The 22,918-nt window shown below is 38.2% G+C and overlaps 1 protein-coding gene across 5 annotated transcripts in view; it reads left to right on the top strand.

Moving 5' to 3' along the window:
• The window catches only part of KIAA0319 (KIAA0319 ortholog), a 46,416-nt gene extending 24,352 nt beyond the window's left edge, over window positions 1-22,064 (top strand). For 3 of the 5 annotated variants that reach the window (XM_032442514.1, XM_032442513.1, XM_015854769.2), the window contains exons 9-22: window positions 582-714; window positions 2,515-2,743; window positions 3,583-3,706; window positions 5,425-5,557; window positions 6,447-6,595; window positions 7,510-7,661; window positions 8,324-8,462; window positions 9,788-9,947; window positions 11,407-11,549; window positions 12,695-12,817; window positions 15,234-15,324; window positions 15,898-15,989; window positions 16,872-17,060; window positions 19,464-22,064. In XM_032442514.1, coding sequence (XP_032298405.1) covers window positions 582-714; window positions 2,515-2,743; window positions 3,583-3,706; window positions 5,425-5,557; window positions 6,447-6,595; window positions 7,510-7,661; window positions 8,324-8,462; window positions 9,788-9,947; window positions 11,407-11,549; window positions 12,695-12,817; window positions 15,234-15,324; window positions 15,898-15,989; window positions 16,872-17,050 — 1,847 coding nt within the window. In that variant the 3' untranslated portion in view covers window positions 17,051-17,060; window positions 19,464-22,064. Of the gene's footprint in view, window positions 1-581; window positions 715-2,514; window positions 2,744-3,582; window positions 3,707-5,424; window positions 5,558-6,446; window positions 6,596-7,509; window positions 7,662-8,323; window positions 8,463-9,787; window positions 9,948-11,406; window positions 11,550-12,694; window positions 12,818-15,233; window positions 15,325-15,897; window positions 15,990-16,871; window positions 17,061-19,463 lie in introns of those variants that run through there. The other 2 variants (XM_032442515.1, XM_032442516.1) reach the window with 2 other exon arrangements.
• The last annotated feature ends 854 nt before the right edge of the window (window positions 22,065-22,918 follow it).

The raw sequence follows: 22,918 nt of genomic DNA, 5'->3' as shown, positions 1-22,918 counted from the left end.
GCTAAAGGAGCTTTGTTTGTTTGGACTGGAGAAGAGAAAGCTCTGAGGAGGCCTCATTGTGGCATTCCAGTATTTAAAGGGAGATTATAAACAGAAAGGAAATAAACTTTATACACAGATAGATAGCGACAGAACAAGGGGGATAGTTTTAAACTAAAGGAAGGGAGATTTAGATTAGGTGTCAGGGGAAGTTTTTTACTGAGAGAGTGGTGAGGTGCTGGAACAGGCTTCCTGGTGAGGTTGTGGATGCCCCATCCCTGGATATGTTCAAGGCCGGGCTGGATGGAGTTGAACTGATCTAATGCTTGATCTAGCAGTTGTCAACCCTGCCTGTGGCAGGGGTTTAGAACTAAGTGATCATTGAGCCATTTTGTGGTTCTGTGATTCATGCACTGAGAGGCTGGCTGAGATTGACTTTACCTTTGTTTATGGTAAAGTATTTAAAAAGTAACTCATCATCTGGTTTAATAGCTATGGCACACAAACTGTAGAAAAACAGGGATGAGTGCATGAGAGACTTAAGTATTCATACAGGCTGAAGTTACACAAGGTACTGACACATTTTTCTTTAATTCATGTAGAAAGTACAGATGATATGAAGATCGTGAGTTACCATTGGGAGGAAACTAAAGGTCCTTTGCGGGAGCAGAAAGCATCTGCTGACACACCTGTCTTGCATTTGTCTAACCTTGTTCTTGGAAATTACACTTTCAGGTACACCTGCATGGATGATTTCCTTTTGAGTTTCAGGCATTTCTGTGATGTCAGCTAGATGTTTGTTGGTTTTCTGTTGTTGTTGTTATTGTTCGTTTTTCTTTTATATGCTGTTTGTCTTCATTTTGCATGATGAAGGAACACAGGGACCAGTTCCATTAAGAAGTGCTTTCAGTGATTTTGTGACACTGCTATAATGATGCACTGGAGCACAAACCTATGCAAATCAATGCATCAGAACTTAAATAATCTCCCACTTCCTGTCATAATAACTGAAGAGAATATATATATCTATATCTATCTATCTATATATATATATCAGCTTAGAAGATGGCAAATGTCCAGAGATGAGACTAAAGTCGGGATGTATGTCACCCTGAATAGTGGTGACAGACAGAACAGTACTGATCCTTGCATAGTTCTGTGGTGTACTGTCTTTAGGAGAGTTACACTTTTTTTCCTAAAGGCCTTTGCCTTGCTGCTGTTTTCTTCCAGTTAATCGTTGCTGGCAGTGGATTCTGGCCAGACAATAAAAACAATGTTTATAGTCCTTGGTGTTTTAATTAAAATCAGAGATCATTTCCTGTACATTTTAATTTAACACCTTGTCCTGGACTTGTGCATTTTTCATTGAATCACTCTTGGCTGTCAGTGGGTTACAGCCTGTAGGTCAGTATGTCCTATGTCAGTGTAGCATCGGCAGAATGTTGAAGCCTGTTGATGACCAGTATATGGCATACATTAAACATGGCCCTTTGCATAAGCATCACCAAAAATTACTTCAGCTTCAGTTCTTTGTTCTTTAATTGTTCCATATTTTACAGTGGCAGAAGATTATTATAATTTTCTTTTCCTCTGTGGGATAGAGCCCACTTACATACATTGCTTTTAAGCATGCTCTGAACACAAGGGAATTAAGAAATGAGTTTTCCTGCGTGTCTCTGGGAGAAGCTGAGGTACTTGAACAATAAAGCAGCCTGTTGAAGCTCACAAGAAATTAGCTGGAAGGTACTCCTAACTGCAGAGGTATGCAGTTGCTAATGGCAAGATCAGTAAGCATTATTGTTCTCTCGTGGGGAAGACTTCAACAGTGGCTCCCTTCCATGTTGTTGACTGTATGTAGCACTCACAAAAGGGGTCAATTGAAGATGTTCCTACAATGTGAAGAGCAGTCTGCCATCACTTTCAGGTGTCATGTTTTTAGATAATTTGCCATTGTATTTATTAAGGGCACTAATGACTGTTGAAAGCCTATGTTACATTTTGTTTTGTGACTTGAGATTTCCTTATAGAATCAGAGCTGATAGTATTAGTATTTATTAGTATTAGTAGCAGTTCGTTTAAGAAATTAAAAGTTACGAGTTGTTGCTGTGCTATGATAAGACAGAGATTCTGAGTATCCACAGTAGTTTTGGGTGCAGGGATTGTTCTGCTGTAGCAGATGAATTAAGTCACTGTTTTTCACTGAGTCCATTTTTAAAGAATTTGTAGCAAAATCTCTGCAAATGGATGGAGTTGCCATTGACTGCATGGAGGAGGTTTCATCTGGGATCCAGAATAGATATGCATTTTTAAAGAAAAACAGCTTGCAAGCTGTGATTGAAAGAAGTCTTCTGAGTTTCTTTCCACCTTAGTTGAAGGCTATGTCTTTCTGCAACACAAGTTCATAAAAGTTAAATCAGTGGCTCTGTTTAGGTAGTGATTTTGTTCTCTGAGTGACAGCAAAATGGGAATCTTTGGCTTCTGACTTGTCAGCAGTCTGATCTAACAAATTCCCAGTCTTGCTTTTTTCTACTGTAGACTCACTGTGATTGATTCAGATGGAGCAGCCAACTCCACAATTGCATCTCTGAGTGTCAACAAACCAGTGGATTATCCACCTATTGCGAATGCAGGACCTAATCAGGCAGTTACTTTGCCCCAAAATTTCATCACATTGAATGGAAACCAGAGCAGTGATGACCATGAAATTGTCAGCTATGAGTGGTCACTCAGTCCCAGAAGCAAAGACAAGGTTGTAGCAATGCAGGTATGTCTATTTCTCCTTGTGTAGTATTAGGAAGTTCTTTTGTCCTTTGTTTATCTTCCTCAAAACAGGAGGACTCAAACAAGAACTTGCTATTCTGAGTGAAAACTTACAAGACTTTGGTCAATTTCTTGCTGACACTCTGGTGTGGGTTTGCGTTTTTTTTTTTTTTTTTTGTCATTCAACCTTAATAAAACACAGGTTTCATATGAATGCTAATTGATTTTACTCTTGTTTTTTATGTCTACATATTTATTTTATCTTTTGCTATTTAAATCTGAGAACTCAAATCAATGCAAATACAATTTCAGTTCACCTGCACTCACTAAGGTGCAGGTTCTTGTAGCTGTTTAGATTAATAGAGTAATTAATATAATGATTCCAGTTGAACTTCAGAAGCCATTTTTATGAGAGATGTGAACTCTCTGTGTAAAAAAGGTAAATACTTTAGGCTTTCCAAACTGGAAAGAGACTGCTTTGTATAGATAATTTTAGAAAATAAGATATGTTGTTGACAGCATATATTGTAGGGGTAATTATGAAACTGTGAAAGGTCTGAATAACTTCTTTCTGCTGCAAATAATGCAGGAATTATACTAAAAATTAAGAAATTAAGATATGATGTTGATAAATATATCTCTGGATTGATAGACAGTTGCACTACTGAATATATATCTGTGCATAAAATTTTAAGTATCCTTTTTGTCTGCAAGGTGCTTTTGCTCGAATCATGTACTTATTTTGAATTAAAATACATTTTACTTTTTCTCCACATATGCTCTCTTAATATATTTTTGTAGTCCGTGAATGCTTTTTCTCCTCTCTCTCTCACTGCCATGTAGGGAGTGCGGACTCCATACCTCCAGCTATCTGCAATGCAGGAAGGAGATTATACCTTTCAGCTTACAGTCACAGATTCAGCAAGGCAGCAGTCCACTGCTGAGGTCACTCTGATAGTACAGCCTGGTAAGCTGACTGACTGCAGGCACATCTGGGTCCTTCAGGATGGACCAGCCTGAATGCCTTAGCGCTGTCATCAGTTGTCTCATCTCCCCATATTGCACCATTCAGGTGTCAGTCTGAACATCTGGTGTGCCTGCATCAAGGACTCTTTCACCTCTGTTTTCTATCAAAACAAACAGTAAAAACAAGTGCAGAATTCCAGGAAATCCAGTCAGTGATCCTGAAGGCTCCCGCTGACCTGATTATATAAGGCACTATGCACAGGCATGTTTCAGTGTACTTTTAAAAACTAAAATGTAGCTTTCAGTTTAATACCCTGCTAAGCTATTCACCGTGTCAATGGGTGATTTGCTCAATTCCTTACTGTTGTGCAGTTCTTCAAGAATCCTGATGTGATCTGAATTCTCACCAGAACTCTTTTGCTAGAAGAAAAAAATGTCAAGCAGGGAGTTTCAAAAGCTGCTTCTTTCACATGGTTGATTAGATTTAGGAGCTGAGTGATGAGTAGATGCAAATGCAGCAGACCTACAAAGTATTTGGTTTTTTCCAATTTTTTGATAGTATGTTTGCATATTGCAGGTTCTTACATCTGAAGTGGACATTTCCTCTTATCTGAACATCTCATATTACACTATAGAGCAATGTTATGGCTCCCTCATTTTGCTCATTCTACAGCTGCTTCTAGAACCATAGAATGCGTTGGGTTGGAAAGGATCTTAAAGATTCTGTAGTTTCACCACCCATGCCATGGTCCAGGATGCTTCCCACTAGGCCAAATCTTCATTGAAACTGGCCTTGAACACCTCCAGGAGTGGGACATCCACATCTTCTCTGGGCAACCTCTTCCTGTGCTTCACCACTCTCTGAGTAAAGAATTTCCTCTTAAATGTCAATGATGCTTTTTAGGGAAATTTTGCAGTGGGCATTTACCGAAGAAACCAGGAATGTGAGTTGCAAGTACAGCAGGTGATGGTGCATTTTATATTGGTGACAGTGTTGAAGTGGGAAGGAACTATTGCTGAATTCAGATTAAAATGGAAAGCAAAGAGCTTGCTGTGGAATTTGACTTGTTGCAGAGCTGTTTTCTCCCAGCAAGTACTTCTTACTGGTTTGTGCATGTTATATTCAATCCCTAGGAAGGTGGTAGAACAGCTAATCCTAGAAACCATTTCCAGGGACAAGAAGAACAAGTAAATCATCAGGGCAGTCAGCTCAGGTTCACCAAGAAGTAATGGCTAATCAACCAGATAAGCTTTTATTATCAAATCACCAACCTGGTAGATAGATGAGGGGAGAGCAGAAGATCTTATTGGCATATATGCCCAAAGGGATGTAGCAGAGCAGATGGAATCATACTGCATCCAGTGTCAAGACAGTGGGCATAAACTGGAACATAAGAGGTTCCTTCTGAATACGTGGAACACCGGTGTGCTGTGTGGGTGATGGAGCACTGGTGCAGGTTGTCTAAACCGGCTGTGGAGTCTCTTCTTGGAGATCTTCAAAAGCATCCTGCTCTGGGTGTCCCTGCTTGAGCAGAAGTTGGACCAGATGAACCCAGAGATCCCTTCCAACTTCAACCATTGTGTGGGTCTCTGATTCTCTGGTTCACGCTTTTGAGCCACATGGAAGGCTCCTAATTATATATTGTTTGTAAAATCTGATTGACAGTCTTTGTTAGTGACTAACCAGCAAATGTGATACACTGAATCTTATTTTTACAGAAAATAACAGTCCTCCAGTAGCAGTGGCTGGCCCTGACAAGGAATTGACATTCCCAGTAGAAAGTACTACACTGGATGGAAGCAGAAGCCAGGATGACCAAGGCATAGTCCTTTATCATTGGGAAAATATCAGGTAATCAGGTATCTAAGAGGATGTATTACTCATGTGCAGTTTAGAGGGGAAAAAAGGAGGGAGAGAAAAAAAGTGAAATTACTTTAGTTCTAGAGCCTCTTAGTACTGTTGGGTGAAGCAGTGTTTGAAAACTACTTTGAGAGTTTTCCTTCTTAGGTGGTAATAGGATGAGCAATAAGAATTTAAAATTCATTTTGCCCTACTTATGTTTTATTCTGTGACATTTTGAAACCTACAGTCGCTAAGTTGTTTTATGAGGGAATTACAGGAACTCTCTTATCTTCCATTAAGGAAGGCAATAGGCTTAGGTATTCACCTGTAATGTGTAGTCTTTCCTGTCATTGCTTTCATAGTCTCTTCTGTTTGCTGGATAGCAAAGGAAAAATACAATCTGTTTAGTCAGAGCTTTCATTAGAAATGACTGAAGCACTCTTGAATAGTGATTAAAAATGCTGTAGAGATGCTTTTAATTGTATGCTCAAATGCAAAGCTAATTGATCCTTAATAAAAAAGCAAAGGTATTAGTTTGTGCATCTGTCCTATCCACAGTACAGAAATAAATTTGTTGGCACTGAGTATATGTTCTAAGTGGCTTTTAGGCCAGCAGCATTTGCATATGCTCCCATAAAATAGTACAGCAAGGAGTTTGAACTGGGGTGCATTGTCTGCTCTTCTGGTGATAGTATATGTGTAGCTTGAATGTTTGAATGTCTTGAAAAAGATGCAATTATGAACTCTCTAAACTTGTTGTCATAATTTCTTCATTATCAATGCTTGTAGGAGTGGTAGAACCCCAATATCCTTAACAGCAAATGATGTTTAGTGATGCTGATTTGAGAGAATTTTGTCTGGCTTTAACAAATTATTTTTATGAGATTTTTTGTTTCAGTGGACCAAGCTACGTGCAGATGGAAAATGGTGACAAAGCAATAGCAACCGTGTCTGGTCTTCAGGTTGGCACCTATCGCTTCAGACTAACAGTAAAAGACCAGCAGGGGTTAAGCAATGCATGTATGCTGTCTATTACTGTGAAGGAAGGTAAGACTCATTGCTGCTGCTTAGGATGTAGTAGGCAACTTGCCAGTTAGTTTAGTCACTGACATCCTAAAGAATCTCAGATCAGGAACAGATAATGTATTTGTTGTCATCTTTCAATGGAATCAAGAAGAGTAACTGCCGTTTTGTAGTAAAGGAGTATTGCAAGTAACAGCTAAAATCACTTCCTGCTTTTTCTTCTTTCTCTGCCCCCCACCACACCTTCTCTCTCCCCCCTTCTCCAGCTAATAATCAGACCAGTGAGACATTTCATTCATCATTGCAGCTTTCCAGAACTCTGTCTTATCAGTTGTGTTCTACACAGAAGTCAGTGATGTCTGGCTTCTGGAAAGAAAATGTTTTCATGCTTCTCTGGTGATTTTTGCCATACTCACAGTTCATGTTATAATTTCAGTGCTAGCAGTGAACAAAAAGTATTCAGGATCTGTAGTTACTATTGGATATGCTTTGCTTAAATAAAGATATGAAAAAGTAAGATTTCACACAAGCTTCTATTATGAGCAAAGAGCAATGGTTTCTCAAGAAGATAAGAGCCCAGCATAGTGCTCTCATGCTGGGCTGTGTTTTTAAGGCAGGTAGAAAACTTCTACTTGACTAAGGTGATCAGATGCAGAAGTTATTGTGGGGCTACAAATATAGTACCTCACAGTGCTTTAAAATGTATTTTTGAATTATATTTCTTGTCAGTATTCTCCTCAGGGTGCAGATCTGCTATTGTCAGGTTACTGTAATTCCAGAGCCAAATTCTGTACACCTGTCCCTTTGATATGAGATTCTCTTGTTAGTTCCTGTAATCATCAGGGTAGAGAACTGAAGTGTGGGTATATTGGCAATGGTATGTCACATCTTGCACAATTTGAAAGAAAATTCTTCTCCTCCACTGCTTTTATGGCTAGAAAACAACAGTCCACCCCGGGCACATGCTGGTGGGAAGCATGTTCTTGTACTTCCCAATAACTCTGTTACCTTGGATGGCTCAAAATCTGCTGATGACCAAGGGATTGTGTCATATTTGTGGATTCGGGATGGTCAAAGCCCAGCAGCTGGGGTAAGTTTTTTGAAGGTTTTAACTGGATTTAAATTCAGCTCTTATGTATGTTGCTTCATTGCAGAAGGGCAAACCAGTATGACTCATGAGATATAATAAAGGAATGCTGTCTGCATCTGGTTTATCACCTCAGCTCTCTCTAATGCTTTGGTTCAACTAGCTTGTGTCATTTCAGTAGTGCAAATTGGTAAGAACCGAGAGAAAGTAAAATGATAGCAGAGCTTCTAGAAGCAGTTCACATAAGTATATGAGAAGGACTGGAGAGATTTAAGTTACAGCTGGCAGAAATGTTGTAAATTCATTACCTTCAAGCAGGGGAAATAATATATTAGAAAGCAGAACTATTGATACTAGAGTAAAATTGAGAAATAATAATGTGAATGTCTCAGGTTTTCAGGTGGATGAGGACTTGAGGATGTCAGCTGTTCTGTCTGAGGTGTTTTTTATTTTGTTGTTTTAATGAAAAGAATCTGTACTGTGTGCGAAGATCCTTATTAACTCCCACTTCCAAACTTGCATTATTCTGCTATGAATTGTGGATAGGTCACATTTGTCCTAAAAGCCAAAGCAAGAACTCACACTGTCGTATCAAATACCTGAGTTGATATTCATATCTGCAATTTTATCTGAGGGTATAACCATCCTGGTACCTGTTTTTGCAGGACGTGATCCATGGCTCAGACCATGAAGCAGTATTGCAGCTAACTAATCTGGTGGAAGGAATCTATATTTTTCACTTGAAAGTGACAGATGCCAAAGGAGATTCAGATATTGACTCTGCTACTGTTGAAGTGCGGCCTGGTATGACAATTAAAAGGTCATCGATACGTTGTGAATACCTCATCTTTGTTCTCCTTTTCTTTTCTTCCAGTGTTGACAAGATTTTGTTAGGCTAAAACACAAATAAGTCTCCCTTCCTACCATCTTATTGCACTTATTTCAGTTGCATAGTATGTGTTGAACAAGACTTGTCAAGTGTCTTTCCCACCAGTTGGGATATTGCTGTTCTAGATAGATAAATATATGAAAATTATACATCTTACTGCCTTAGTTTCAGCTGAGACAGAATTGCTTTATTCAGAGTGTCTGCTGTGATGCTGTGTTTTGGTTCTAGGAGAAAAACAACAATAACACACAACAGTGTTTATAGTTGCCTGCTAAGTCAAGGCTGTTCACAGCAAAGGGTCCAAGGAGCTGGGAGGAATTAGAATTAGGACAGCCAAAGAGATATTCCATACTGTATGACATCAAGCAGAAATTTTGTAGAGGGTGGGACTACATCTTGTTCTCTTCCACTGCTCAGAGAGTGGTGGTGAACAATTGCTTGTGCATCGCTTGTTATATACATTTATATATATATATATGTAGTCGTGACTATTTGGTGGTTATGTGATGGAAACTGTGAGTTGGGTTTTCAGGAAATTAACATGAGGCAGGTCTGTCAGATATCATGTTTGTCTTGTTCCTGGGCTATTATTTTATTTGTTCCTCACTTTATTATTGAATGCAGTCACATGATAATAGGCTCAAAAGTATCATTGCATGTCTGTGAGGCTTGTTTTGTATGCAAAACACTCTAGGAATGCAAATATTATTTGAATCTATGTCTCATCTTTGAAGAGGAATATTTTTGGTATTTCCAAATCTGACTGTCCTCATTTAGGCTCATTCACTAAGTCTTGGATACTATCCTGTGAGTCTGTCTTTGCATTGCCTTTCCACATTGGTAGCCAGTAATAGACCACTAGCAGGGAAATTAAGAATTAGACTTACAAAGTGCTTAGCTCAGACCTTCATGTGGCAGCATTAAGGGAAACAGATGTTATTCTGTACAGAGATGTGGTAATGCTGAAATATATACTGAAGTGTTGTTGCTTTTTTTTTTTCCCCCAAACTGATAAAAGGTGGATTCTTATCTTAGGACCTACCAGATTTATTTCAGAGGTAATGTGAAAAAGTAGGCTAAGTACTTATGTAGAAACACAAAAGGGGTGAGTTATAAGTGATGTTGGTCTTATGCAGGAAAATATAATATTGATAAGTAATTGTAATACCACATGTTGTCTTCATTCAATACTGAAATATTTTCCAGGCTTTGATAGCATATCATGTCCTTCTTCTGTTAGATCCCAAAAAGAGTGGTCTGGTGGAGCTGATTCTGCAAGTTGAGGTGGGACAGCTGAGCGAGCAGCAGAAGGACACACTGGTGAGACAACTAGCTGTATTGCTGAATGTCTTGGATTCAGATATCAAAGTTCAGAAGATACAAGCATTCTCAGATATAAGGTACAAAGATGCCCTGCTGTGCCAGGAAGATTTATGATTTTCATCAAGTCTTTCACAGCTCACAGTTAGTTGCAAAATAATGTAGAAAATGTTATCAAAGATGCTACAGTATGTACTTTAAGAAATGAGTTTCCTCTGTTGTCGTAGGAAGTTGATGAAATGAGCTCTCAGAGCTTGGTATTTAAATATTTTATTTTTAAAAAATCCTCTGTGTAGATTATCATTTTTATTCCCTTAATTATTTTTTATTCCATTCAAAGAATGTTCATGCAGGATTTCAGTGTCTCTGTTCCGTGTAGATTTATTGTTTTTTTCCCAAGTGCTGCCTGGAATAAGATGGACAGACCTTCTCACGGTGAAGCCAAGTACTGTATTTCAAAATAAGTCTTCAGCTATATCTGATCACGCTTACTTTGTTTTCCTCTTTTTTTTTCTCTCCAAGCTCATGATACTTTTAAGTACTTTATATTCATTTCCCCAGGTAGCTGATAACAAAAAATCCTTTTTCTTTTTTTCTTCCACAGAGAAATCAGCAGATTTTGCAGTATTTGGCATAGAATATCCTATTCCAAAGTAAATATGTTTTTTGTTTGGAGTAGAGGGGTGGAAGTGGCCACAGGCAGCATGATTGTTAAAAACCTGTTGACATCTTACTCTAAATTACTCCTTGGTAACTGCTTAGTGATTTAAAATCTGTTTTAGTATCTATTCACCTCTCTGAGAACCTCCTAACATTAAAAAAGGGAAAGAAAATCCATCATCTGTGGCTATACTACCTTCAAGTTCAGGTTGGATATTAGGAAAAATTTCTTTTAGAACAAATCGTGGGGTATTGGAACAGGATGCCCAGGAAAGCATTGGAAGTCACTATGTCTGGAGGTTTTCAAGAAAAGATAGATGTGGCGCTGCGTGACATGGCTATGGTATGTCCAGGTTAGCAGGCATGGTTGTGGTGGGTTGATGGTTGGATTATAAATGAACTTTAGTTTTCTTTTCCAGCCTTAATTATTCTATATTGAATACCTGCAGCTTCCAACTACTGCTTTTCAACTAAATACGTTCCCTGAAGCACATGATGTTGGGCGTGATCAATACTACCAACACTTCTTGAATTTTCTCTATTTCCTCTGACTGCTTTGGGATGCTTTGTGCTAGGTTCTAGACAAGTGAAGTGAAAGCAGACACTGAGTACATCCTTCTCTTAAAGTGAGCATTAGGAAGACTTTTCTTGTTCTCATTCTTCCTCTATGAAGAAACTGAAGAACCTGCTGGTGCTCAGAATAGAATACACTTGCCATGATATTTGGATAGAGCTGGTTGATGTATAGGCAGAGTTCCCTGATCTGTATTGGTAGTGACATTCACTTTTCAGAAACAAGCAAAATTGAAGGCTGTCAACTGAACACCTGACAAACATAATCTTAGACAGTAGTCCTAACCTGTACTGTTCTCTTTACAGCACTGCAGTTGTGTTTTACGTGCAGAACGGACATCCTTCCAAGGTGATCAAGGCATCAGATGTGTCTCGAGCTCTGCATGTCCAGCTTCTGAAAGAGAAGGCTGACTTTCTGCTTTATAAAGTCCTGCGGGTTGACACAGCTGGTATGTTTTCTATCTAGTGCCTGGGATTTTTCTTTCTGAAAGATGGTGTTGAGGATGATACTTAAAATGCATGCTCATATATGTTAAACCAGTAATAGTTACTTGTGTTCTTTTAAAAGATTTGCTTTCGCTGCTGTTACAGATAAAGCCTTATCTGACATGGATTATGAAGACCGGCAAAATGAAGAGAAAGACTGATTACTCATAACATCTTTTGTAGGAAGATGAGCAAAGCTTACTATAGCTATACTAGAGAATGTTCCACATCTCTTCAGGGCTTTTAGTGTTCAGTAATAGGTGAATAATGCAAACTTTATCTTTCTGTAGCAGGCAAAATGGTCTGCTCATCACTGTGTTCATGTTGTCTTCTAATATTCTATTTGCATCATAAGTGGGCTGTAGGAAGTTTCGTGGTGGACTTTGCTTGAACTTCAAAACCTTACCTGACATCAAACTGTGCTAGTAACATGACCCCATTATGACTTCCTCCCTAATTTAAAAATCAGGAGATAACAATCCAAATACAAACAAAGTATGCAACTGTAGCACTAAAAATAGTCATAAATTCTATAGTAAATTGTAATTTTATTCATGTGTTGAGAAGGACTGTTGTTTTATTGTAAATACACTTGGATCATCAGAATGTATAGGTATCACTTGAAAATATGACTTAATGTTTTTCTTCACATAGCAGACCTGCCACTATAAGTTTAAGAGGAATAACTTTATTTTATTCTGATGTGACTTATTGGTCTTGCAACAGATTCTAATGTAAGGATATGATATGTAAGTGCTCTGGGCTCAGATCCTGCGAGTCAGCTATGAAATACTGGAAGGCATTTTGGTGGTGTGATGCTTGTCTTACAATACCTGGTAACACTAGCATTCCTGAGATATCAGGTACTTTAAAAGTTCTTACAAATATGTCCTAAACAAAGGAGGAAGTCTGAATTCTACAATTCAGCTCATCATTACTTGTGGTTGGATGAATCTGTTCTCAACCTATTTAATACACAACATCAAAGGCAAGGGAAATAAATACCAGAATATTATGAATTAGATGCTTTACCACCAATCCAGTCTCACAGTAAGAGTGGCAAGTTGTCTATTTTATACAGCTAACTTATGTTTGTTTTTGTTCTTAGCGTGTCTTTTAAAATGCTCTGGGCATGGACATTGTGACCCTATTACAAAGCGCTGTATTTGCTACCAGCTGTGGATGGAAAACTTAATTAATCGTTATCTAAATGATGGCGAGAGTAACTGTGGTGAGTTTGAGTGTTACAGAATATATTCCAATGATCATTTTTCTTTTTTTGAGATTATTATTATTTGCTAACAAAATAGGATGTATATGCTGGAACATAGAATGTTCTCTTTATTGTCCAGCCTGCCAGTATCCTTCTATAGATAGAAGTATCTTCAGATTATTTGACTTGCGTCTTGAAATAATAAGGACTTATAAATAGCAGTCCTTTTTTTTAAGCAATTTAAATATTTTAGAAACAGAATATTAAAAGTATCAGAGAGTGGAAAGTATAAAAATTTTAACCATCAGGGAGAGATTTTGAGTAAATTTGGGGCTACGTGGCAGGTTTGTTTGATATTGTGTGTATTGCAAAACTGTGAGGTGCATTCATCAGATTTTTGCAAAGCTGAAAAGGAAAGCAACAGCTTACATTTTCTGAGTTATTGTTTGATGCTTCCATGCTAGAAGTGTGACCTGACCTAAGGAAAGCAAACACTGGTGTTCTGGACTAAGCAATATAGTCATCTATTAATCTTTAACTTCTTAAGCTGATTAATTGCGCTGTGGTTTTTTTCACTTTACGTGTTGCACCTGAGAAATACAATCTACTTTAATCATTTTAATCACGTCCGTATCCCTTGGCACACCTAACAAATCAAGTAAGCCAATTTAATATTACATAGGGACCTCCTATCTAAAGTAATGTCATGGTTTTGTAATTTTGCTATCAGTATTCCACATCATAATATCATGTAAAGCATGGATAATTTTACCCAATGTGCAGCTCACAGAAGATGACTACATATCCCAGAGAACATCACGGTCAGGGATAAGTTTAATTTAACTAAATAGGTATTTTACATAGTTTAAGAAAAACTGAACTTTTAGTACTCTGAAGATTTAAAGACATTTTGCTGAGCAATGCAGTAGCCTTCAAGTATCACAAAATCTTCTGGGATGGAAGGGACCTCTGGGAATCATCAGGTCTAGCCTCCCTGCTGTATGATATGAAGTAGAGGCATGTAGTTGCCTGTGACCTTTTTTCAGATAATCTGAGACAGTTATTAGTCACTATCTGACATTAAGAAAGGAAAATCTTGCTCCATTCTGAAGATAAGGGCTCACTGGAAGACTCCCCAAAGAAAGAAGTGTCCCAGCTGGAGAGATATTTTCCTCTTTGCTACCAGCCCTTAAATAAGGCTAGAGAAGAGCCCAGGGTCCACCCCTTCCAGTCTCACGGGTGAATTGTCTGTACCTGTGCTCCCAGGACTGGCCATGCCTCTTTACTAGTTGCTCAGTCATTGATTGGTTCAGGCTGTGATCTAACAGTTCCCATACAGTACTAAGGCAGGTTACTTGGAGTAGGCTGCACAGGAAAGTGGCCAGGTGGGTTCTGGATACCTCCAGAGAAGGGGACTCTACAGCCTCTTTTGATGGCTGTTCTAGTGTTCTATCACCTTCACAATAAGGAAGTTCTTCCTTATATTTGTATGGAACTTCCTGTGTTGCAGTTTTTATCTGTTTCTTCTTGTTTTGTCACTGCCCATCACTGAAAAGTGTGTGGCCTCATCCATTTGACTCACGCACTTTAGATATTTTAAACAGCAGTGAGATCCCCTCTCAACCTTCTTCTCCAAGCTGAAAAGTCCCAGATATCTCCGCCTTTCCTTTTTGCTGTTGACATACTTGAAAAAGCCTTTCTTGCTGTTCCTGACCTCCTTTGATTTAATTCTAGGTGGGCCATAGTCATCTTCATTACATCTCTGCAGGCCCTAATAGTATTCCTCTGTTGCCTTTGAGTTTTTCCACGACTTCCTTGCTCATCCATGGAGGTCTCCTTCCACTTTTGCTTGATTTCTTACTCTTAGGGATACACTAGTCTTGACCTTGGGAGAAGCGGTGCATAAATGTCAACCCAAAAATAATGATGTAGAAATTAATAGGAGGCACATGGCATTTGCTACAAGGCATAAAGTAACTGTGGACAAAGTATCTGTTAGTAGTGGTTGGTAATTGATCAACCAAATATTGAAAAATTGAAATATGCAAGCAGAAGGATTTGTTGATGATCAGTTGTTCTCTTAAAGCATTGCTAAAATGCCAGACATAGGGTACAACTATGTTAGAATTAGAGAACTAGATAAGAGAATTAGGACTGAGATGGTTATATTATCCTCTTGAATTCCATGCTTTTATGTGCATTTTGGCTATTTTGTGATAGTAAAAGGGGTGGGGTGGAGGAAGGGTTTTGAAAACACACATTTTCAGTTTGGAACTTTAAGAATATATTCTTCTGAGATGACATGAAGGTGCTAATTTCTCCTATAATCCAGTTGGCACCTCCCATTGCTCAGGATTAATAGAAATTAATAGAAAAGTATTAGAAATTATCCTACACATATTTCTTTACAAAGCACTGTTATTTCTTTTTTCAGAGTGGAGTATACTCTATGTGACTCTGTCTGCTTTTATTACAATTGTGGTCATGATAGGGCTTGCCTGGTTCTGCATCTGCTGCTGCAAAAGGTATATGATTTGTGTTTCTTTTTAGTTGGGGTATGAGCAACAGCTGCACACAGCTGCCATATTTTAGTCCAGTCCTTAGCACTAAACCACTCTGCTCCTTACAAAGCTTCCTCTAGTAGTTTCTGTGTGTGTGTATATATATATATATATATATGCTTTGCCTTTTTTGGAAGAAAAATAAATAAATAAATTGTTAGAAACAGAAGTCTGTTCAAATTCTGTAACTAGATTTTTTCTGCTGCTGCATAAAAAATCACAGCAAAGAGATGTGAAAGGTTTATAAAAAATGAGACATTATCAAAATCTTCCCAGATTTTTAACTTTATCTAGTGTATCTTATCAGCATGTAAGGGATGTTGTTTGAAATGCACAGGTGTTGGTATTGCTTTCTTTTTATGGTTGAAGGAACAGTGCTATTTAGTAGAAAAGGTTTAAATAGAAATATGTCATACATAAGTAGGGGTTCTTTAGTAGAGGTTCTATATATAAAGTATATATATTATATAGCTATGTGAGAAGAGATAAGTAGATTGATGTGAGAGCTAAATATCTTTGTGGTAACTTTCTTTTTAGCAGAAAGAGGACTAAGATAAGAAAGAAAACAAAATATACCATTCTAGATAACATAGATGAGCAGGAGAGAATGGAGCTACGACCCAAATACGGTAAGAGCTATCTCCTTCTTTGGAATCTTTTTAAGCAGAATATCTTTAAGCTGAACTTATCTACCAGACTTACAGTTAGCATCTTTGAATTGATATATACAGCCAACAGGAGCACAGAAAAGTTAGCTGGGAATGACAGGCAAGCATAGATGGAGAAATGGTTGGATAAGAATAGCTTCATTCCTTTCACAGTGCCTTAGGATCAGACAAAGTTCCAAGCTTCTTCATTAACTGTAATTTAGAGCATCTGATTGTCCCTCAGGCTTTTTCCATGAAACCTCCTCTCCTTCCCTCACACACACTTCATAATTTAGAGCTGATTTTACTGGTGCATGACCATAAATGCCTTGTTAAGCATTGGGTACTCCAGCTGCTAACCCCTGCTCACATGTATTTTAATTTACCATATTTCAGTTTTTAACAGGGAAAATAGTAGAATCTGGTGGAATAAAATCATTGTGAGAAGTTGTTTTCATAATAGGAAAAATGTAACATTTCTGTTGAAAATATAACCCCTCATTACCAGTCACTTTAACCAGATAGCTGAGCAGACAGGCAAATTTTCTGATTCAGGCTATTAGAAGGGGGGACACTATGTACTAAGATCATTTAATTGTTTCTAATTTAAATGAATATGTTCACTTTCCAGGGCCATGAACCATTGGGACTGCAGTGAGGTCAAAACTGTATCCACCTGATTGTATTTGATACTTCCTAGACCATTTCTGTGGTGCAGGCTTTTATGCTGGTTTTCAGAGGGTGTTTTCAATTGTTTTTTTTTCCTATCACAGCCAAGTGCAGGATGATTAAGCTGTTAGAAATGAAGCGTTTCTAATGAGCTTGCTGCTTGTTGTTTTTGTTTGTTTTGTTTGTAATTTGTAGGCATAAAACACAGAAGTACAGAACACAACTCCAGCCTAATGGTTTCTGAATCAGAGTTTGACAGTGACCAGGACACCATCTTCAGCCGAGAAAGGATTGAAAGAGAGAATCCTAAAACCCTTATGAACGGATCAATCAGAAATGGTGTTTCCTTCAACTACAGCTCCAAAGACAGATAACTGAACAAGGGTAAAAGCATAAAACACACTAGTCCAACACATCTAAAGCATGTTGACTAACCTCTGATCTTCTAAATCAAAAGCTTCCTAAAATATCAACTACGTGCAGGTGAAAGGATAAACTTCTAGAACAGTGGGAAGAAAGGAAAAAGAAAATATATAGTCAGCTAACTCCTATTGTTACTGCTATAGAAACATGAAACAACACATCATATTTCTTGCTGATATTTATCTGAAATTCAGAAGGCCATTTTTCTTGTACTGCTACAAGATTAGTCAGGGTCATTACGCTATTAACAATAGATGGTAATTGAGATGCGTATTAATTTATGTCCTTTACTCTTGTCTTTTTTTCAGAGGAGCCACGTGATTATGAAACTGACTTAAAACAGCAAAAAAAGCCAATACACAGAATTTCTGTTACTTCTGTAGGGAGCAGTATATTACTGTAGGCTCCATTGTCAGTTTAGGTCAGGAACACAGAGAGGGAACATTTGTAATGCATTGTGTTTTTCTGACTTTGCTTTGTGACTACCTTTTCTAGTGTAGTGATTGTCAGGTGACAATACCTTTGCTTTTAAAGGAAGTTTACAATTTACTAGTTGCACTTAGCTATAAAGTGATGTGATACATTTTTGTGTTGTAAGATGCAATGTTCTCTGTATTTACATGTGTATGGTGGCTCAGTATGGTGCCTGCAGGGAAGTCCAACCTTAGGTTACTTCTGTAATAACAAAGGCATTTCTGCTTTCTTTGGAGTCTACTGTGTCCAGCCCATAGCAGAGAGGCACTGAAAACATAGGGCCATCTGTCTCCTGAGCATCACAAACAACCTTTTGCTTTGCGCTTTTGAAGAGCTGTGGCCCTTTTAAGCCCAAACTCTTATCTAAGTTTGAATCTGTCAGACAGTACTCACAGAATGTGACAGGCATTTGTATAGTGAAATGCTTATGATGAAGTACCATATGTAGAGCAGAAGGTTCAGTACTTATCTTCCCAGTCTTGGCAGTTGGTTCAAAGGTTGAATTGTTTTACTTTTTCCTCTAGTTATGCAGTAGCTGGTTGTATTTGCATAAAACGTTTGAGTTCTGATGTTGCTGTTCTTGTTTACTGTTTGAAGAATGTCTTTCCCTTGGGTTTGTTTGGCTTGTCCTCAATACTGTTCTTGAAACTGCACACAGAAGGTTTGGCTTTTGTATGCAAGTCTCACTTGTGGGGGCATAGGCATCTGTGGCACTGTCTGGCAAGGATGCCAGCCTTTCCTGTTGGTTCTTTACTCATGTGTTGGCAGCCTTAAGCTAAACTAGAAAAATGGTATTTTGTAATGCAGAAAACATTCTCCTTGGCAGCACTTTGGATAGGGCTTTGTTTTTATTCTTGGTGGTATTTTTTTTTTGTGTTTTGGTTGGTTGCTGGTTGGTTTTTGGGGGGCTGGACTCAATGTTCTCTAGAGATCTCTTTCAACCCCTATGATTCTGTGATTCTATGGTTTATTTTAATTTGATGGTAAAAAAAATCCATTAATGGAGAAGGGTAGAAAGGTGTAGAGATCATGAGGGGCATATCAGAAGGGGCACAGAGGGAACAGACCTCATCCTTTTAATGAGGAATAACATGGTGAAGAATTTCTGGAGCTTTCTCCACTCTTTCGAAGAATTCTGACTCAAAACATTGGTTGGGTTGAACACTGGCTTTTGTGCATCTCTTGTTAATGGAGTTTGCAAAAGTCGGAAGAACTAGCTAGGTTGAAAGGAAGCAGCAGACATAAAGTGCAGCAACGTGGCATGCTTATGATTTGAACCTGTTTCTCTTAATGTTGATTCATCCTGAGAGTATCATAGCATTTAAAGGGCTGGAGGAAGGTTCTTCTTTCTACTCGGAACAGAGACAAGTGTGTGGTATCTTTGGTCTTGTGAGTTACTTACGTTAATCAGACTGGGATTAGATTAGGATCTACATTGTGTTGTCTTAAGGCAAGACTGTCTCTTAAGCCTGGTACATAATACCATATATCAATCTCTAACTCACACTCCTAGATACTGTGCCTGTTGAACTCCTTTTGTAGCTTGTTGGAAGAGTTCTTTCCGCTGCGCACACTTGTGTAGCTATGATATCTACCCACTATTGCTTTGTGTACTAGAACAACTTCCATGTAAAATACCATAAGGTATTTTAGTCCCTGGGATATCTGTTTGGGTGCAGGTGGAAGCACTGCAGTCTATCTGTGCTGATATTTGTATTTCAGCCACAGCCTTACTGTGCTTTTCTTTCAGGAGGTTACAGTCTCTTAAACAATTTCAGACATTTAATGAAACATTTCTTCCATTATCTTTGGTAACTTTTTCACAAGCTGAAGGCCATCCATTTCTTCTGTTCCAACATCCTTCTCGTATTCTTTGTGTTTCTTCTGCAGGAACTTGGAACCTGAATACTTGGCTGCAATAGATTTGATCTCCCTGTCAAATGCTGAGGCCCAGGGTCAGTACTACAAACTGACCTCTCACATACTACGGGAATGCACTCTTCTTACAGTAAGAAGACTGAACAGGACAAACATCAGCCAGTCCTTAGTATTGTGCTATATATTGTCTGCTCTCCAGCTTTTTCTTCCACAGCACCTTTCCATTACTGCTTATGCTGTCTCTAGTGTGCCTTTATCTATGAACTTACTGTTTAGTACTCGTCAATGCAGTCAGCACCCTTCAATTCTGTCAGGTCTGTCACTTGGATGTTTGGGGGTTTATTTTACATTTTTCAAGCCTGGTGCTGAAGAGTAGCAGATGGTTCTTTCAAGTACTCTATGAAAACAGCTAATCAGAAACCTGTTCTTATCAGTGCTACAGAATTCCCTGGGCTGTTTCTCCCACACACACTTGCTGTGGGTGCCAACCTTGAGATCAGTGGCAAGCTCGTGCACCATGAGATCATCTGCATGATCTGGCTAAATATTTCTCCCTATAACAATAAGAAGCTGGTCTAATGCTTCTTAATGCCCAAGGCCTTCCCAAGTGTAAGATGCTTACAGAATTCTGTCCTCTGGGTAACGCTTTGACATCTTCATTGTATTTTATTTACATTCTGAAAGCTGATTTTTCAAGGAGCCTCTCATTCTGATGATGTAATTGTTCCATATCCTTGGAAGGAGAAGTAATTCCTCATTCATGGTACGAGGTTTGCTACTAATACCAACTTGAACCAAGATTTTAAAATAATATTTCTGGCTCTGTGAATTTGTGGTATCATCTATATCATTTGGACAAGCATAACTATGTCAGGAAATAAGGAGTGAATATAGCAAGGCTTTGATTTCAATTCAGTGATATCTTTATTTCTAGAAAAACTGCTTTACTGTTGCATGTCAGGTGGAACGAAAGAGAAGAAAAGCTGTTAAGGTGTAAACACAATGGCTGACCTTAGGACTGCTGACAGCTTTCTGATTTGGATTATCAATTACATTTGGGTTTGAAGCAAGCACACAGTCCTCAGATTTACTTCCACACAGCTTTCTTTTTTACACAGAAAGCGTATGGGAGCTTCTTTCTGAGGCAGGGATGGAGACTTTCCCTACAGTCAGTCTTCTCTTTTAAGATACAGCTTGCCATGTGCAGCTTTAAGTCCCTTGGAAAAGAAATTCACAGCTTGGCACTGGTAAGGTGCTCTCTTAGAACACAAACAGTGTGCCAACACTTGGTGTTCATCGTAGCTTTGGACTGAGTTCTGGATTCTCACTTCCATCTTGGTTTTACATTTAAAGATGCTGGCTGATACACGCACAAGTAGAGGTTATCCAGCTGTGTAAAAGGGCTGCCTCTGTTGCATCTTAAGTAGGGAATATATTTACAGTAACTTCCTTGCCATTACTGCCTGATATGTTAAAGAGGTTCAAGTATTCAATGTTGTGATACTGCAAATAATGTTTTGTGTTTATAATTTTTTTAACTAAAACACTGCTGCAGTACCAACTGAAATTTACCTAGGCAAGTCTGCTGTGATACACATGTAAAGTATCTATCGTCCTGTGGTTCAGCTGTTCATTTTAACTGAGAGTGGATTGTTGAGAAATTCAATCTAATCATAGTCTAATCATGGAGGAGTTCATTTGCAGAGGGAAAACAAGAATGTTACTGTTTCATTTGTAAAGACACATTTGCAGCTACGTCCTTCCTGGTAAACAGAAGATAAGCGATCTCCTCTTCCAGATGTACCACATTCAGCATCTTATTCAAGCACCTGGTTTTTTTGCTGTCAGATGTGGTTGTTGTATCATTTGTTTTTTTCTTAGTTTATTGTGGCAAACAAAATTAAGTGCAAACATATAAGAGAGTTCACTGTGCCAAAAACAGGGAAGTTCTCAATGCTGAGTTTGAACTTTCCTTCGACAGTTCTAATGTTCCTGAAATAATTTTCTTAGGCAAATTTTCTGTTCTTCTTTTAGCCCACATGAAGCTAGTTTTGCAGCTCAGTAAACTAGTAGAGGGCTCTTGTTAACTGGAGTTGGGGGATGGCAGTAATAAAATGATAGATACTGGTCTTCTGAGCCATTTTTATAACGATTGAGAAAGGAAAGCATTTCTTTAGAAGGTAAGGCAGAAGTGAATTAGTTATTTTAACATCAGCTATTGCTTTTCATTGACACCTAATTAGAACATTGAGCTCATACCTCTGCAGCAAAGAGGTATCATCATACACCTTTTAGATCCAGAACTCCCCATGACAAGGGAGCCCTGAAGCTTAGAAATAAAATATAAAGGAAAGAAATGGAAGACAAAAAAACTACACCTTTATTTTGCTCAAGGTATGAACCAGGTGCAGATGAGCCACACATCATGTAGCTGGTCTGTGTATAGAAAAACTTCTCCCTGTGGGTGGATGGGTGAGCTATTTATACAATTAATCCGATTCTAACAAATGTTACTTATTGAATATGACAGTGTATTGTAACTGGAATAATTTCGGAGCTGAAACTATTACATTTATGTAACTACTAATAAAATTTGGTCTTTTCTTCTAGGAACTTGGTGAGGTACTTTCTGTATTGGGCTTAATACTCAATTTGGGCTAAGAGGGACAAATTGTGTAACATAGCTGAAGTCTACTCAAAAAAGCAGTATAACATCTGATCCCTTGACTTGCTACTGACAATAGCAAAAAGGTATCTTATGCAGAGAGGTAGTATAATGCAGTATATTAGGAAGTAGAAAAAGCTGTTCTACTTTGATTTAGAGAATTTCCATGTCCTGCTTGTCCTTAGGTTAATTGCCTGTGTAACCTTCTGAATACCATTTTTAAACCTTTTGCTTTGGGATAGGTAAGGCCTTGTATAAGCAGTAGGACAAAAAGTTATCCTGAAGTCTGCACCAGTTGCAGAAATACAGCTACTTCAATACCAAGTCAAACAGAGATGCTTTGTACTTGCAGAATTGCCCAACTCCCAACAGCCTTTGAATGAATGATGAGTTTAGAACAATATAAGCTATTTTACTATATGCAAGACATTCAAACTGCTGTTTTCATTTTGCAAAGCTTATGAAAACATAAAATCAATCATAGATGTCTTAAAAAATAGATATATTCTGCCAAGTAAATGGACAGGCCACAGAAGTCTAGCTAGCATGCATTTCATTAAATCCAAAGGTCTTGGTGACAAGAGGGAATGAAGAACAAGAACCAGCTATTCTAAACAAAATTAAATGCTAGATATTGTTCAAATATGAAATATATCTTAGTAGCACCAGTTGTCTTTCTTCACTGCTACTAGATCGGTGTCACTGGGACCTAGAGCCACCTTGCTTGCTCTAAGTATGCATTTTCAGCTTAGCATACCAATGGACAAGCAGTGCCTGGGGTGACTTCACCGAAATAAAGAAA

The sequence above is a fragment of the Coturnix japonica genome, chromosome 2 (assembly GCF_001577835.2).
Source record: "Coturnix japonica isolate 7356 chromosome 2, Coturnix japonica 2.1, whole genome shotgun sequence".
NCBI classification, from domain to species: Eukaryota; Metazoa; Chordata; class Aves; order Galliformes; family Phasianidae; genus Coturnix; species Coturnix japonica.
This window is presented reverse-complemented; position numbering and strand designations above follow the sequence as displayed.